We start from the raw sequence: 18,465 nt of genomic DNA, 5'->3' as shown, positions 1-18,465 counted from the left end.
GTTCGGGTGAGGCATACGAGGCGCCTCGGTCCCGGCATGGACGAGGCAGTGGGTGCATTTCCTCAAAGCGCGGCGGTGAAGGTACTTGCCCCTCTCCCCCCGCAGCCGGAGACCGCCCGGGTTCCAGCCGGGAAGCGCAGAGGATCAGGTAAGGCGTACATCTCTTACTCTTTGGTCTCCGAGGAATGAGGATCGGCGGCGTGGCCTGCGGGCAGCATGCCGTGGACGGGTGCCATTTTGTTGGCCTTACTCAAGTATTGAGCGCCCATGATAGGCGCAGGTCTATGACTAAGCCGCATATTGCTGAGAGCATATTGCATATCATTGAGCGTATATTGCTAAGCCGCATATTGCTGAGAGCACATGGCATATCATTGAGCGTATATTGCTAGCTGCATATTGCTGAGAGCATATTGCATATCATTGAGTGTATATTGCTAGCCGCCTATTGCTGAGAGCATATTGGATATCATTGAACATATATTACTGCCGCATATTATTAAGCACCTGTTGTATTAAGCGTCGGTGGCTGCCGCATATTATTGAGCGCCTTTTGTATTAAGTGTATATTGCTGCCGCATATTATTGAGCGCCTGTTGCATTAAAGCGTATATTGCTGCCACATATTATTGAGCGCCTGTTGTTTTCACCGTATATTGCTGCCGCTTATTATTGAGCCTACTGTAATCACAAACTGATAAATATGATGTGAAAAAATCTTCAATTAAACAATAACATCATTCATTTGGAAACCAAATTTAAATTGTTGTTGTGAACTGGAATCTCATAAATTGCTCACTCGTAGTATCAATAGCTTAATTCAAGCTTTCGTCAGTCTTACTCTTGTAGACTGTGAATATAAATTTTCAATGAACCTCCCCATGTCATTTGCTTATTGCTTGCTGGGATATGCTCGAAGAGAACGAGTTCTGGGTAAAGCCTTTCATCCTTTTTCAGGGAAGGCTTGTTATATTGCCAAAAAGTCTATTTTACTTAAATGATTAGCAGAAGAATCTCCATCTGTAGAATTATGGAAAAACTCTATGATGGATTCAAACTCTATGATGGATTCAAACTCTATGATGGATTCAAACTTCATTTATAAATATTTGGGTGCATATTTTAAAATAATATTCAGGGACATTCAGGATATGCATCTACTCTACTGTCCCAGCTGTCACATCAGCAGTTTATTTGCTTCAAGATATGCACAGTTGTCTTTAACATGGTCTGCTTTGTCTTAATGATGCTGGATGAAAATGACTTGAGCATTTTCATGTGGCTTGGACTGGGGATGGGATGAGGCTAATTGAGTTACATTATTGGTAAAATAGAAAATTTGTGTATTTCTCTTTGGTCGACTTGGATGTTATATTGCTGCATGTTAATAAACATACTTTGAAAAAAAGTCAGCATATACAAATGTAAATAGCGTCTACTCTCGTAGATGCTATTTTATAAACCTTAAAATACACATGTAAGGGTGCATGAGTAAATGTGTTCATGTAAAAGAAAGGGCGGAGCAGGTGCATTCTGGATTGGGGCCAACATTTATACGAGTAAGTTGCTATTTTATAAGCAATTTACACATGTAAATTTGGCAGCTTACTCACGTATATTTGCCCCTGCTCTATATCTGGAGTAAGTGATCATAAACATCTTAAAAATGAAATACTGACTGGATAGGGGTCTGGGTGAAATGGGAGGGGGGGGGCGGGTGTTGAGGCTGAAGAGCTAAGAAGGTCTTGATGATCTTCAGATGGATTGAGTGAACTGGTAAAGTAAGTGATAAAACTGGTAATTTCCTTGCCACACACATGTTCAAATATCTTCCGACTTGCACGCAGGTAAAATCATCACACAGAAGAACATAAGAACATAATAAATTGCCATGCTGGATCAGACCAAGGGTCCATCAAGCCCAGCATCCTGTTTCTAACAGAGGCCAAACCAGGCCACAAGAACCTGGCAATTACCCAAACACTAAGAAGATCCCATGCTACTGATGCAATTAATTCTCCAACCTACACCAATACAAGGGACACTTGTGCTATGGTGTTGCTCATGTACGGTGGCTCAATTGAAGGACAACCAATTGTTGGGTGTCCTTTTCTTTCGCCCCGTCTATTGTTCTTTATTATCCAAGTTTTAATGAAACCATTTTTCTTTTGATTTTCCTGTGAAGCTATTTTCTTAAAAAACCCCTTATCTCCCCGTTTTGCAAGGCGACCCGCGGTATGTTTATTGATACTTATCGAGGCGTCTGTCTCAGCTTTCTCTCACGGGAACGCATCTGCTTGCCCGACATGGGCCATGTTACGGCACAGTTGTGCCTGCTTCAGGGGCTACGGGAGGGGTAGTGCTGTGTCCTGTCCAGGTACACAGTAGCTGTTATGTCTCCAATATTGTGATGACCGTGTTTCTGTCGTGGACGACGCCTACCTTCTGTGTCTGAGACCTGATGCAATTAATAGCAGAGGCCATTCCCTAAGTCAACTTGATTAATAGCAGATAATGGACTTCTCCTCCAAGAACTTATCCAAACCTTTTTTAAACCCAACTGCACTAACCACATCCTCTGGCAACAAATTCCAGAGCTTAATTGTGCGTTGAGTGAAAAATAATTTTCTCTGATTAGTCTTAAATGTGCTACTTGCTAACATCATGGACTGCCCCCTAATCCTTCTATTATCCGAAAGTATAAATAACCAATTCACATATGTTCGTTCAAGGCCTCTCATGATTTTAAAGACCTCTATCATATCCTTTCAGTTCCAAACTCTTGGACGGTAACATTAAAATGAAGAACAACCAAAATGATAAAGGGGATGGAATGATTCCTCTATGAAGAAAGGCTAAAGAGGTTAGGGTTCTACAGCTTACAGAAGGTGGTAAGAGATAGAAGAAAGGAACCCAGGCTAGTGAGGGTATAAAGCAGAGGAAGGTAGGGGATGGGATTAGAAAAGAGGGTGTAAATGCGGGACTAAAGAGTGAGTAAAAGCCAGAGGGAGAATAGAAGGTTAAGGAAGGAGTGAGTTGGGAGAATGGGAGATGGAAAATTGGTAGGTAGGTGAGAGGTGTAAAGAGGGACATTGAGGACTGAATAATTAGGGGGAGAAAGAGTAATGAAATGTAATTATGAGAGGCAGAGAAGAGAGAAATGAGGAAAAACATATGAAACGGAAAGATCAATGTCAGAAACAAATGTAGAGAAATAAGGGAAGACAGGGCAGAGAAAAAAAATGCAAAATGGAATGAAGACCCTAAAAAAAAAACATAGGAGAAGACCAAAAAGAAAGACAGGACCATGCTAATTTAAAAAAAAAAAAAATGCCCGGCAACCAAGGTAGAAAAAAAACATTTTGGGCCAGATCTTAAAAGATACGTGTGGGCGCAACCCGGCGCGAACAAATCTACACCCGATTTTATATCATGCATGTGCTACCACAAGAAAGGGGATTCAATAAAGGATAATGCAAACAAGAAAAACAATAATAATCTTATTGAGTGCTAAAAGGAACAGTATATCTGCACAGCAATAAACAATATGAGAATTCCAACACCTTTATTCCAGTAGGGTCAGGTGTTTTGTTCTCCAGAAAGAGCTCTAGATGTTCGAGAATCTGGGTCCCTATTTCAAGGAATCTCTTTATCAGGGATATAGAATCCCAAAATAAACATTCTAAAATCCATATTCAAACTTCTAAGGAAGCTGTATGTGGAATTCGGATGCCTTTTTTGGATTCTACAATCCCTGATGCAGAAATTTCTTAAAACAAGAAGTGTGTTAGAAGTTATATTCCTATGAACAACATTAATTTCATTTTGGATTGTTTTAATTGCATATTTACTTTGTTTTACAAAATGGATTATTCAGACTCAATGATTAAAAGTCTGATATGGTCTATTGCACCTGTGACCTGTTGATTTTATGAGTGTCCCTCTTTTTTTCCTTTTTATGTGTATTGTGTTGATGCCACGGTTACTCTATTCATTGTTTGTGGTGCCATCCTTTTCAGTCTTTATATACATGTGGTGATATATATATATATATATATATATATATATATATATATATATGCAAATGAAAAGCTTCCATTTGGCCATCAGTCTGGTCCCTACTTGTATTTTAATTAAAAAAAAAAAAAAAAAGCTTGGCACACATTCTTCCAAGATGCCTAATTAAAATAAATTTTTCTTTGCCTTATTAGGAATCATGTTGTTTAGCCAACCATATGGTGGAGCTGTATTGGATGAAGACAAAATGTAAGTTCTCTAAACTATTCTCATATACCATAAATATAGGGCCCAATATTCAGTCGCTATCATGTTAAGTTAGCCAGATAAATGTATCTGGCTAACTTGGCTGAGATATTCAGGAGCGCAGCCACACCACTGAATATACTCAGCCATCTTAAATTTAGCTGAATAAGTTTATTCAGCTAACCGTAGGGCAAACAACTAGCAATCCTACATTCATTTGGCTAACTAAGGCCTAGATTCATCATTCTGTAATAAATATAGCAGAAATCGCGCCCATTAAAAAAAAGGGGCATGATTAGGGTAATTTTCCGGGTACTGCATTGCAAATTTACTGCGACACACATAAAATTTATCGTGCCTGTGATATTTTCACAGCTGAGAAGTCCCCAAACATGTTTTATTGTATTTTGGGTTGTGAGAAAGAGAGAGAGACTCTGTAGAGGCTCACAAAAAAGTAAACTATTGATACCACTGTAAGAGGGGGCACTAGTAACTCGGGGTGAGATTTGTGGGGTGAGGTAGGTTCTGGGGGACATTTTACATGCACAGTCATACGTGTGGACAGCACAGTTTCCATCAGTGAAAATTTAATGTGATTTGGAGTGATGAAAGCTGAAAGAACAATACATTTGTACCATGTTCTCTCTACCTAGATTTATGCACTATAGGTGCATGTAAAATTGTCCCCCAGGACCCAGCCCACCCCACAAACCTCACCCCAAGTTACTAATGCCCCCTCTTACAGTGGTGTTAAAAGTAAAAAAAAAAAAAACAGTGGGCCTCCACAGAGGCTCTATATCTCTCTCTCTTTCTCCATTCCCTTCCCAAAACGGGATTTGCGATAAATTCCATTTCGGCTATAATACACAGCTATCGCAGGCTTAACGCCCAGAAAAAAGGTGTAGTTATTTCAGCATTAAATACCTCAATAGTGTGCATTACTGTATTGCATGCAATGTTAACCAGACCTCATTTCCATTTACTCCGCCCAAATTCCTCCCACATGAATACAATTTTCAAATTTGTGTACGCATTTCACGATGCGGTGTTTATTGAATGCGTACCGATGTTATCGCGGGTGTTAGGGTCTTAATGCCCACAGTAACGCCCTAACGCATTTTGATAAATGGCCCCTAAGCCAGATAGCACTGAATATTGTCAGTTCAGAACACCCACATCCCGCCCCGCATTTAGCTGGCTAATCATTTAGCTGAATAAAATATTAGCCAGCTAAATGGCAGTGAGGTAAGTCTGAACTTAGCTGGTTAAATGGCATTTAATATCAGGTCTATAGAGTCTACAGTCCTTCTGCAATTGATAATGAATTAATATTGATAATTTATTTGGGGAACTTACTATTATATATTGATAATGTAGCCCTATAACAAAATGAATGAAAATGAAACTGGAGAAAATACGTTTGAATTAAGGATAAGTAAAAGTAAATTATTGTGTAGGAGGATCAAAAATGCTAAATTTTATTTTTGGGATGAAAGTGCAACATAGTAGGTTACAGTGTTGTGGTGATTAGAACGCAAAGTTCTCAGCCTGGAAATGGTAGGTAAGTTCTCCTACTCAACAATCATCACATGACCATGCATAAGTATCTTGGGGGTAATTTCATAACATCACCCATAACAAAGTCAAACAAATACATATGTTATACCAATTTTTTAAGCAGACTAACGTGCATAATTCTGCTTTTAAAATTAGCCCACCAAATATACCCACATAAGTTACACCTGCTAAAATGTATGCACAAATTTTCTGTTACAATTCATAAGCATGCTTTTTAAAATCCGAAAGTATGTACATAAGTCAACTATCACCTCTCCCCCTCAACTCTGCCCCAGGAAGGCCTCTGTGAGTTTTAGTTGATTGCACGAGATACTAGGGATGTGCAATCGATTTTCCCGAATTAGGCAATGTCAACGAAATTGCCTATTTCGGAATGGTTCGCAAGAACCAAAAAACGAATGATTTTTTTCCAAAATTTTGGATAAAATTCATTTTTGAGTTAGTGCATGCTAACTCCCGATGGTGTGCACTAACCCGAAAATTGTGGCCCCCACAAAAAAAAACCCTGAACCACGGGAAAAATGAAATTCCCGTGGGGGGCCTGAATCGAAGTCCAATACAACATTTTTACCCGAAGCACATTTCTACGAGATACCATGTACTCCCACAGATTTTAGCGTCATCTGCAAATAGACAAATTTTTCTTCTTAATCTGACAGCCCACAAATTTTCTCACAAAGATATTGAACAGAACCAGCTACAACAACAATGGAAACATAGGCTTTTGACTTAGGGAAACATACATAAATGTCCAAACTCCATTCACTCAGAATTTCAAATACATTGTTATTTGAAAGTTATATAAATTGTTGTGTCACCATCTTCATTTGAATTAGGGAGTCTCACTATTTGCTTCTATTTGCTGCACAGCTTCCATCAGACCTCAAATGGACCAAAATTTGTAACAAAGATATTGCCATCCCTAATATTTTATGTTAAAATGTGATCTCTCTGAACTTTCTTATGAGTAAAAAATGCTGATATGTTCTCCTATATGACATTAGGCAGTATTTGCTTACTTGCTCAAAATATTTCTCCATATTGTAAATCCTGAGCAGGCCCATTACCAGACTAAGCATTGCCGGGAGGAGATAGAGGGGTGGATGACCCCATCGAAAGAGGTGGCTGGCTGCATGAGACGGTTGAGGAGGGAGGAATGGGGGCCCCTTCCGATGATATGAGTAACCGGCAGGGGGTCCCCTATCAATGAGATGGCCACATAAGGACTTAATACACCGCCACCACTGTAGCAGCAGCAGGTGCATGGAGCACTGGTGCTCCTCCCCTTTGACAAAGTGTGTCAACACCCCCGGGCCTCGTGCCCTAGATGGCCATCTGCTTCACCCACCCCTTGTGACAGCTCGGATCTTGAGTCACAACATAGAGAACCGTCAAACAGTTGAAGGTTCAGTCCATAATATATGAAAAACTAACATGCTTCTTAGGTTTTGCTTGATTGAATGTGACTTTAAAAGACTAAAAGCTAAATTTCAAACTAGATTTCTCTCATTCTGAGTCACAATTACAGAAAATTTCCCAGAACCGCACCATGGGAGAAGCTTTTATGAAAATAAAGCTCACTGTGTATAGGAAGAAACATTTAAAATATGGTCTTGAAGCAAATGGTGCAATTTAGTTACATATTGGTTTATAGTCCAGCAAGTATAAGTACTTTTTTATGACAATAATTCCATTTACTCATTCATATCAATCTAGCAAAGTATTTTACTCCACTAGTATGCAGATTTTGCTTTTTGGTGTTGTTACAGGTGATTTATCATGTATAATGCATCCTATATAATATATCACAATTACCATCATAAAAGAGAAGTAGAACAAAAGACTAGTTTTGAAGGTTTGTTTTCCACACTCTTCTTGCTGAATCTTGCAATCTAAGATGCAAATTTCCTTAAGCATTTTCTGGTTCTCTGGAAGTACTTACAAATGTCTAGTCAATTAGTTCTCACTGAGCTGGTACAGTGCAGCGTGCACAGTGTCGATTTCCCCCATAGTTCACTATCAATATAATCTAACTCTTTTCTACAAGAGCAGCAGGCGCACCCCTCGAGGTGAGCGCAAGGTAACATAGTAAATGGTGGCAGAAAAGACCATTTAGTCCATCTAACTGCTCAGATATTCCTGTCCACGCTGCTAAGGGACTATCCCAGCTGCCAGCCACAGAAGCATCAGTGCTGTTGTGTCTGTCGGTTCCCGAAGCCCTCTCTCCGTCCTCCTTACCTCTTTGGCACTTCCCGCTTTGTCCGCGGGAAGATTGGCTGCTGCGGCGTTCATCTGCCGAAGTCCTACCGCGTCTCCAGACCTACTAGACGCTGCAATCCGCCATGTTTCCTGGAGACCTAGGGGCGCGCGCGCGGCCCCGACTGAAGTACCAGTGATGGCGCGAACCTCGGGGCATCCCCCGAAGATGACGTCACCTGTGATGGATATATAAGGTCTTAGAATTTGCTAACACATGGAGTTAGCAAGGGATACTCTACCTAAGCTACTCTGCCTCCTCGGACTTACTAGGGGTACTCGCTTCTCGGGGGCCTCGCTCTCTCCTTTGTTTTTCAGGTGACAGTCTGGAATAGGTACTCGCTCCTCGAGGGCCCTCGTTCCCAGACTTACTCAGTACTCTCTTCTGCCTGGAAGTCATCACTGCCAACTACATCAGTGAGTTACCATCACTCTCTCAGAGCTTTCCCTGGAACCAGGTACTCACTCCTCGAGGGCCTATACATTCCAGCTCCTGGGCTTCTATGAGACATTGTGTGAATGTTACCATCGGGCTCAGTACATGAACTCTGCATACCCTGCCTACTCACTATATTTCACTTTCTCTACAGCTCAGCCTCCAGGGATCGCTGTTCCAGTATCTGAGGGACTACAGCCCAGCCGGGCATTCCAGCTCACTACTGCCACCTCTGGTGGTTCAGTATACTGTCTAATAAAAGAACTAGTGTGTGTCTGTCTCCATACTCTGAGCCTGACCGGTGGTCCCTCTCGAGATCTTCCCCAGGGGCATGGTCATCTGCCACCAGTCCAAGGATTCACCCACAACTCTCCTAAATAACAACAGATTGCTAATCCCAAGCAGACTGCTAACTCTGAACTGAACAAGTACATATAGGATATTGCCCCATGTCAGTTCTTGTTGTCGTCCTCTTCAGTTTTCACCACTTTCCAGTCTTAATCTATCACCCAGCCCCTCTTCCATGTTCTGCCCTACCCTCACTCTTGCTCCCCAAGTGAGTTTTCTAATCATCTAAACCAGTGTTTTTTTCTATCAGGACACACCTGAGAGATGATGGTGGCATGTGTGACACACTGAACACATAGCCATCATGGGACTTAATATAAGCTTATGCTCTATATCCACAGGAGTCTCCTGCTTCCTAACAATGGGTGCAGAGCAGAACTAAGTCATTTCACTGTGCAACTCACCATACAAAAAAGATATTCTGATTCTGTTCTCATCTCAATAACAGCGTGTCAAACTCCCTCTGCTACCAGGTGCATTGTAAAATAATACAAACAATCCCCACTCTGGACATGTCTATCAAATCTGCCATACCTCAGCAGCACTAATTCCAGCAATAGCCCTACCCATGAAAAGGCAGCAGTTCACCACCAGTGCAATATAATATTAAGAAAGTACAACAAATAAGGCTGATACAATCTTCTAGTAAAGTACCTCATCTCAGTCACATACACACAGAACACAGACACAGATCTGCCTTCACCAAGTATAGAATAAAAGACTGCAAATTACAAATGTGCAAACAAAATCTGGAATGGAAACCCTAAGACCACCTTCTGCATGGAGTGCAAAACTGGAGACTAGAAACAAAAATATATTTCCTCCTCCAGTAAGCAAAGTTCAAAGAGAGAAGAAATGCATATTCTCAAAACTGACATAGTCTGGCCCTTGTACCCAGTCACTCCTCTCCATGCACCCATCACCCCTCACGTCTCCCAAATATTCAATCATCTGTTCATAGCTGCATATCCCCTCCAACATTCCCAACACCCCCCACCTCACATCCTCTTCCCCGTGCTCCCTCTCTCCCCTGTTCAACTCTTTCTGCCCTTCCCTTTCCCTTTCCCTACCCAGAATACCACTGACCACTTCTTTCCCACCCCTTCCTGCTCAGCCTCCCCCACGCCCCTCTCCCTCAACCCAGCAGCCTCACACCTTCATCTCTTTCTCCACTTCCACCCCTGCCCAGCAGCCCCTAACCCACCTCTCCTCCACCTCTCCCTACCCAGCAACCCCAGGCTCCTTTCCTCCACCCCTTCTTATCCAGCAGACTCCTGACTCCCTATCTCCCCATTCCTTCCTGCCTAGTAGACTCTTGAACTCTTATCTTCCTACACCTTCCTGCCCAGTACATTTCACCCTCCTCCTGGCTCCCAGCCAGCAGAAAAGACATGTCCAATCCAGAGCCTCCCTCCCTTTTTATCAGCAGCAGGTGAGGGCAGGAAGAAGTGAGAAAAGGAAGATGAGGAGGCAGCAGGAGTGGATCTACAGAGCATGCATATTTCTCCTTTATGCTCCTGCTTTCACATCCAGGCCCCATGGGGTGAAGAGATCATCAGCAGCCTCACTGCCAAGCCAGGCAGAGGAAGATATAATTGGTGTTCTGCCGGGCCCATATGAACAGGAGTTGGTGATATTCTGCTGTGATCTGGTTGTAGGAAGAAAGAATAACCTCCCACTGGCCAGGAAGAGGAGAAGGAAGCAAAGCAGCTTCCTGTCATACCCAATAAGAGAGAAGTCAGCCAACTCCTGCCCAGACTTTGCGACACACCTGTTGAGAGCCACTGGCCTACTGTATTATTAGGTTCTGTTTTTATTTCTTATAAATATTTTGTCCTACAAATAATATCTTGGTTAAATAATGAAACAAATGAAACAAGCAGTAAAAAAGAAGACAAATAATTTCATTATAGTATAGGAAAACTAAGAAGAGATGGGACGGAGATAATTATCAAATACATAATGGAAGAAAAACCTTTAAAAACTAACTAAAATATACTATTGAGAAAAACAAAAAAGAAAAGAAAACAGATTGCATTATTGTATTTTCAAAATGTATCTGCAGGAAAGGAGGTAAAATGTAGACAGACAGAAATTTAACTCAACTGATTCATTAAAAAGCACAGTTCTAGTCTTCATTTTGTATATGCTTACCGATGTGACACTATTTGACAGAGATCCCTGCAGGATAAGCCATCTTTGGATAGTTGGCTATAGTTATCCTGAAAAGTGTTCTCAATGGAACCTAGCATTTTCTATGTTAAAGACAAATATCAGGATGTAATGAAAGAAACTGTTTCTTAACTATTAGGGGTAAAGATGGTACAGCTCAATCTTAGATGTTAACTCTATGGGAATTAGTGATTTTCTATTTTCTATTGTTAAATTTTATGGGTAAGGTTCATGCCCTCTTTGTCTTCTGCAATTGTAACTTGCAAATTTTCTACATAAAAAAGGTTTTAAATGGAAAAAAATATATATCTCCAAAGGGGGTAATTTTCAAAAGAAGTTCAATGTGTAAATGTAACTATTATTGAAGCAATTTTCAAAAGCTATTTACCCATGTAAAGTGCACTTACACGGGTAAATCCTATGGATAATTCAATGGCTTATATTGTAGCAATTTTCAAAAGCCCACTTACATGGGTAAAGTGCATTTACATGTATAAATCCCACTTTTGAAAATCAGGCCCAAAATATTTAAGACTCATCATCAATAACATCAATAGAAGAATTAACAATTGGAGAACCATACTGTAAGTTTTTTGGAGGAATATAGACAGTTGGTCTAATTCCAAATTATGTAAGAAGAATCTTTTTACTTGACTCTGCATTTACCTAAAAACAATTGTGCATTGGCATTCACCACAGTTTGTCTCAAAAATTTGTTTCATTCGCATCTGTCTGGATATTTTGAGCTATGGCCTTTTGAGATATAAGTTGTTTCCATTTCCATCAGTCTCTGCCTGCTTAGAACATAACAGGTAAATGTTAAAAGGAACGCATGTGCGCCCATAAATGCGCGAGCAAAAATATGCCTCATTTTATAAAGTACGCATGTAGCATTTAAAATACTGTTGCCGCACATACTTTTACAGCCTTTATGCATGTGCACTGGGAGAGGGAGAGAGAGGGACTCTGTAGAGTCAGTTGGACACTCTCTATATATGTACCACTCTGGAAGGGCACTTTGAATCAGGGTGGATTTTCGGGAGATGGGTTGGAGTTTGGGGGGGGGGGGGGTTTGTTGTTAAAGACACATTCAGAGGTATTCATAGTAAAATTGACATCAGTAAAAAATTATAGCCCTTATAAGTGATGAAAAGGAGTAGATTTGTACAATGCAGCTAACACTGCATTGTACTCATGTCAATTTTCCTATGAATACCTCTGAATGTGTTATGAATACCTCTGAATGTGTCTTTAATAACACCCCCCTAACCCCAACCCACCTCCCAAAAACCTACCCTGATCCTAAGTGCCCCTCTAAAGTGGTCCGTATATAGAGAGCATCAGACTGACTCTATACAGTTTCTCTCTCTCTCTCTTGCCTCGCGACGAGCAGTAACAGAGTTATGCAGGCAACATTTGTGGTTCTGGGTGTCAGTCTTGGACCTGCCCCTTATGCACTGCCTTATTGTGATTGTGTGCACATGCATATGTACGCCCTTCCTGGCTTCTTAACATTTGCATTGCTCATGCACGGCCCACATAGGTGTGTATGTGGCTGTTTTTGCACGAGCAACACTTTTAAAATCTATTTCTTAGAACATAAAATTACCATACTGGGTCAGACCAAAAGGTCCATCAAGCCCAGTATCCTGTTTCTAACAACGAGCAATCCAGATCACAAGTACCTGACAGGCTCCCAAAGGGTGTATAGATTCCTTGCTGTTTATCAAAGGGATAAGCAATGGATTCTTTCAATTCCACCTTAATAATGTTTATGAACTTTTCCTCAAGGAACTTATCCAAACCTTTTTTAAATGCAGCTATACGAAGAGTTTTCACCACATCCTCTGGCAACAAATTCTGCAGCTTAACTATGCATTGAGTAAAAAAATATTTTCGATTAGTTTTAAATGTATAACTTAGTAACTTCATTGTGTGTCCACTCCACTCATTTTATAGACCTCTATCACATCTCCTCTCAGCCATCTCTTCTCCAAGCTGAAGAGTCCTAACTTATTTAGTCTTTTCTCATAGAGGAATCATTCTATTGCCCTTCTCTGTATCTTTTCTAATTCTGCTATATCTTTTTTGAGATGTGGTAACCAGAACTGCACACAATACTCAAGATGAGGTCGCACCATGGAGTGATACAGAGGCATCATGATATTCTCTGTTTCATTCTCCACTCCTTTCCTAATAATCCCTAGCATTCTATTTGCTTTCTTGACTGCTGCTGCTGCAAACTGAGCAGAAGATTTCAATGTATTATCAATGATAACACCTAGATCCTTTTCTGACTGGTGACTCCTAATGTTGAACTTTGCATTGTGCAGCTATACTTTGGGTTACTCTTCCTTAAAAGGTAGATTTTAAAAGCCTTGTGTACACAAAAATGGCCACTGCATGAATTTTAAATAGCTGGGAAGGGAGTGTGCCCAGCACTGGCACATGTAACTCCAAATGTTTGGAAGCCAGCACACATATGTTAGGGGTACTTTGATTCGGGGTGAGTTTTTGGGAGGTGGATTAGGGTTAGGGAGATGGTATTACAGACTTTCAGAGGTATCCATTGTAAAATTGAAATCATTAAAGAATTTTTGACCATATAAGTGATGAAAATTCTAAAAAGAGTCTCTGATAGCTACATTGTACAAATCAACACCTTTTCATCACTTATAAGGTTTGCATGAACAACCTACTTATCAATTGATGGTAGTTTAGAATCTTTCTGCTCTATCTGCTTTTTTTCCTAAGGCATCTGGTCCACTTTAGCATTTATTGCAACCTCTGCACTGGAATGTCCTAATTTCCCTGTTCTGTTAGAATCCTTCAAAGATACATCATTCCAAACCATGTGCTCCTGAACAACTGCAGCTTTCCCCCCTCATCTAGTTTAAAAGCTGCGCTATCTCCTTTTTAAAGGTCAGTGCCAGCAGACTGGTTCCACTCTAGTTAAGGTTGAGCCCATCCTTTCGGAAAAGGCTTTCCCTTCCCCAAAATGTTACCCATTTCCTAACAAACCTAAATCCCTCTTCCCTGTACCATCGCCTCATCCACACATTGAGACTCTGGAGCTCTGCCTGCCTCTGGGGTCCTGCACGTGGAACGGGAAGCATTTCTGAGAATGCCACCCTGGAGGTTCTGGATTTCAACTTTCTACTTAAAATCCTAAATTGGTTCCAAAACAAGCAATGCCAAGTTGTGTTTTCTTTATCTGCTTCTCATTTGCTTATTTCATTTAGGAGTCCACCAATCTCCAAACTAAGACTTCCAACTAATCTACTAATTAGTACCAGTTGTAAGAATGGCTATTGCTATGTTAACATTTGTCACCTGAGATTTAGATTTAGTCTCCTGAGCTCTTTGTTCAATCTCTTGGTGTCTTATTGTAAAGATTTTGTATGAACGAGCACAGCAGCATGATTGTAAGCAGAATTTGATGTCACCTGTGGGATTGTTATGAGCAGTGTTTTCTCTTTGGCCCCCAGCTTGGAGAATGTCCGTCAGTGTGGTGTGGCCCTCTGCATGATGCTGGGTTTCTTCATCCTCACAGCATCAATCGGAAGCGCATTAGTAAAAGACAGGGTTTTGGGGGCAAAGAGGCTGCAGCACATTGCAGGGTTCAGCTACAGAAGCTACTGGCTTGCCAACTTTCTTCATGACATGGTATGTAGAAACTCCATCAACCAGAATTATTCACAGGAATAGTAAAGAAAAATATATCCACCGTAGATAATGCTGTATATGAAAAATGTAATAAAAACTGCTTTTGTGACCTTTTTTTCTACTGTACTGTTCAGAAAGGAGGAGATATAAACATGTTTTGGCCTAATGCTAGTGCTCTCATCTTAGCTCTGGAGTACACAGATCAATAAAGTGCTCAGCATCTTAGTGCTCACATCTGTTAATGGATATAAAGTCTAACACATTATTTCTTTCTTTCTTTTTTTTTTATGGGAAGTTTAATCCTTCTGATTTTGTCGGCACCTAAACAATGTCATGTTTCCAATGCAGTCAGGTGACAGGGCATTAAGACCTCCATATTATACAGGTTCTCAGTTTCAGCCGAAGAGACTAACCTCAGCTCATGGCTCAGGTCTTACACTTTATTTTATCCAAAAAGACTGATAAGTGATTAGAAATGCTTAGCATATGAAGAGGAAAGACTTCATTCTTTTTATTGTAATGTCTGAAAATAAACATTGACTGGGGATTTCTGACTCAGGCTAAGATACTTTATGGTCCTTTTTCTTCATTCTAAGATCTGAATCATGCAGTGTTGTCTCTGTCTCATATCTATATTCTTTGTGATATCTTTTATTGGGGAAAGTATTTGACGATGATGTGCAAGATCTTTGGAGACCATACGAGTTCCATAGTCATCCAAGGTCCCTGTGTGCCTTTGAAAGTTCATACACAATAGTATCCGTGTGTAGCCCTGTATAGTAGTATAAGAAACCCTTGTGACAGTGGCCCCTGCAGTATAGTCTAGGAGATATGTGGGTAAGGATATCCATTGTGTCGCAAACCCACAGTAGAGCTGGGTATACCCTGAATGGTTCAAGTAGAGTGTGATTCATGAGAGTAGGGAAAGAGAAGACAATCAGCAGAAATTAAGTAGCCAGCATGGATCTTCCAGATTCCTATGTGGGTCATATAGATGCCAATATTCAAATGTAGTTGAGCTCTAAAATTTAGAGGCCTAAATTAGGTATCTATTTTCAGCCAAACTTAGAAGCCTAAGTTTTCAGTTGAAAATGTCTCTAAATTTAGGATTCTTAAAACTGAAGGGGGCCTAAATTTAGGCTTGCTAGTCATTTCCCTAGGGTTTAGGGACCTAAATTAGCTGCCTATTGCTGAAAATCAGTGCTAAGCATCTAACAATTTTCCCCATGATAAATCTATTACAATAGACACTTAGAGCCTGATATTCAAAATGGTACTTACCTGGATAAGTCTTACTTATCTGGCTAAGTGACACTGCTGAATATCCAGTTAGGATCAGCAGGTGCCACTTCACCAGATAAGTATTTACCCGGCTAAGTCAGGGGCAGGGAATGAGCATAATGCGGAGGAGTTAAGTTAGCCAGATATATTCAGAGTTAGCCGGATAACTTATCTGGCTAACTCTGGTTGGACCACAGGGCTGCCCTAAAGTTAGGCGGACAAACTTATCCGGTTAATGTAAGATAACTGGATAATGTGGCAGTGCCACATTACTGAATATCCCAGCTAAGTTAGCCAGTTAAGTGTATCTGAGCCTCACAGCAGCAAGTTAGCCAGATTGACTTCTTACTTTTTAGGAGCCTAAATTTAGGTATTCAACTCTAGTAAATTTTCAAAAGAGCCATTATAGGATTCTGACTCACAAAGGGGTCATTTACTAAAGACACGATGGGTGTTTATCACACGAAAAACACTGTTTATTGCACTATAAAAGTCTATCATGGCAATATCACATGACAGTGTAATTTGCTAAATAACTTAAATTATTTTTCAAAAAATAACATGGGTATTTAAATGAGCTGTTTTGCATGCATACATTTTGCAAATGCATGCAAAGCAGCTCATAAAAACCTAAATGTATACAAATAAGATAATACGCCTTGCCACAAACAATGCAAGCCGCGTTATTTCCCACAAAATTAACTGCAATTCCAGAGTTGTACCTAACTTTCCTCTGGAGTTTCGGAACACTAACACATATCCCAATTCTCTAAGGCTGATTCTTAAAGGGACAAACCAGCAAAAATAGACCTAAGTGTGCCGGTCCATCCACTGCAGTTTATTTTTGCGGAGGACAAAAATACTACAGGTTATAGAAAATACTGTAGGAAATCCATGATGCTTTCTGTGCATACCCATTTCAGTCCAGACTCCTGGGTTTTGCATCTCTGCCAGAAGATGAAGACAGAGAAAGTTTTACTGACACTGCTACTTAACCCAAGTGTGCCACCTGCAGTCCCTCAGTATTTCGTTGTCTCCAGCAGATGGTAGATGGTGCAAACCTGCAGTTCTGGAGTTAAAAAAAAAAAAAAGAAAAAAATATTTAGAAGAAAATTTCCTCCCAGAGAGTTTTGAGGTCCTGTTGGGGCCATCCTCCCTGGTCTGAGTTGGATGAGCTGGGGGTTGGTGACCCTTTTGTACTCTCACACCGGTGACCCATGGCGTGAAAATCTGGTGGTCCAGATCCCTCTCCTTCACGAGGCAGCTGAGGCAGCTTGATTCCCGCTGGCAGCTCTGCATTTACAGACTTGGTGCAGGAAAGTATACATTTCTTTTCCTCTGTGCTTTTTCTAGCAGAGGCTATTAAAGTTTAAAAAAAAAAAAGAAGTAGTAAGTGATTTATGCAGGCAGTTATTTTCCTGCTTCATGCAGCTGGCTTTTCTCTTTGGTGGTGCCTGGAGGCTGCATATCCAGCATTTTTTTTTTTTTTTTTGCAAACTGGGGGTGTCTTTGCAGCTGCACAATCGTGACCATGTGTAGGATGGCATGTGGCTCTGCCTGCTGCGTATGTGGAACTTCCTATTCATGGCTGAATAGGGCCAGTCTTTGCACAGTTGGCATTTTGGGCAGAGAAGACACTTCAGGAGTGCCTGCTGCCACTACTAAGTCAAAGGATAAAGCTGCAGCTGCTGGTCAGTCATGTCAGGGCTCGAGGCATGCTGGGCCTCCTTTTCTTTCTCTCCCCATTGGCATGGAAACGGTGACCATTTTAGATTCACGGGCTGGACAGTCAGCAGGAGGAGGGGGAATCCCCTCCGAGGTTATCCTCTGCGTTTTTGGGCTCTGGGGAGGAACAGGAGGGCTCTGATTGGGAGAATTTTCCTCCCAACCAGGTTTCTGAATCCTCGCAACCTTTTTCCTCAGAGTTCAATTAATTGATGCTTAAGGCCTATCTAGCAAAGAAGGCTGCTGGGGAGGTTTTTTCTCATACCCGGTCCTGGTCTTTAGGGCATCTGCAGCCAAGATGTAGACCCATACAGGCAAATAGGAAACCTTCCTCGAGTGCTCAGCATGTGTTAGGGCTGGCCTCGCTACCTGGTGACCCACAGGATGATTCTAAGGATTCAGATGGTATGGATGAGGGGCCAGTGAATTCCCCAGATGCTACCCAGGGCTGGATGAGTTGGATCTAATTGGAGACCCTGAAGAGGTCCCAGTGGGCAAGGGGGATGACCCCAAATTTGTATGTCATTTTCGTAAAGAGGAACTTATTAGGAAGGTAATGGCAAATAAAATGGTGGATATCATAATGCCTCTGTATCACTCCATGGTGAGACCGCACTTTGAATACTGAGTGCAGTTCTGGTTGCCACATCTCAAAAAAGATATAGTTGAACTGGAGAAAGTGCAGAAAAGGGTGACCAAAATGACAAGGGGCATTAAATGGTTCCCCTATGAGGAAAGAC

The 18,465-nt window shown here is 41.1% G+C and overlaps 1 protein-coding gene across 1 annotated transcript in view; it reads left to right on the top strand.

The window, feature by feature from the left end:
- Positions 1-18,465, top strand: part of ABCA13 (ATP binding cassette subfamily A member 13) — a 929,477-nt gene that overhangs the window by 664,094 nt on the left and 246,918 nt on the right. The window contains exons 43-44 of the mRNA XM_029587089.1: positions 4,212-4,266; positions 14,542-14,719. Of these exons, the coding sequence (XP_029442949.1) occupies positions 4,212-4,266; positions 14,542-14,719 (233 nt within the window). The remainder of the gene's footprint in view (positions 1-4,211; positions 4,267-14,541; positions 14,720-18,465) is intronic.

The sequence above is a fragment of the Rhinatrema bivittatum genome, chromosome 2 (assembly GCF_901001135.1).
Source record: "Rhinatrema bivittatum chromosome 2, aRhiBiv1.1, whole genome shotgun sequence".
NCBI lineage: Eukaryota > Metazoa > Chordata > Amphibia > Gymnophiona > Rhinatrematidae > Rhinatrema > Rhinatrema bivittatum.
Note: the sequence above shows the minus strand (reverse complement) of the source record. Positions and strands in the feature narration are given on the sequence as shown.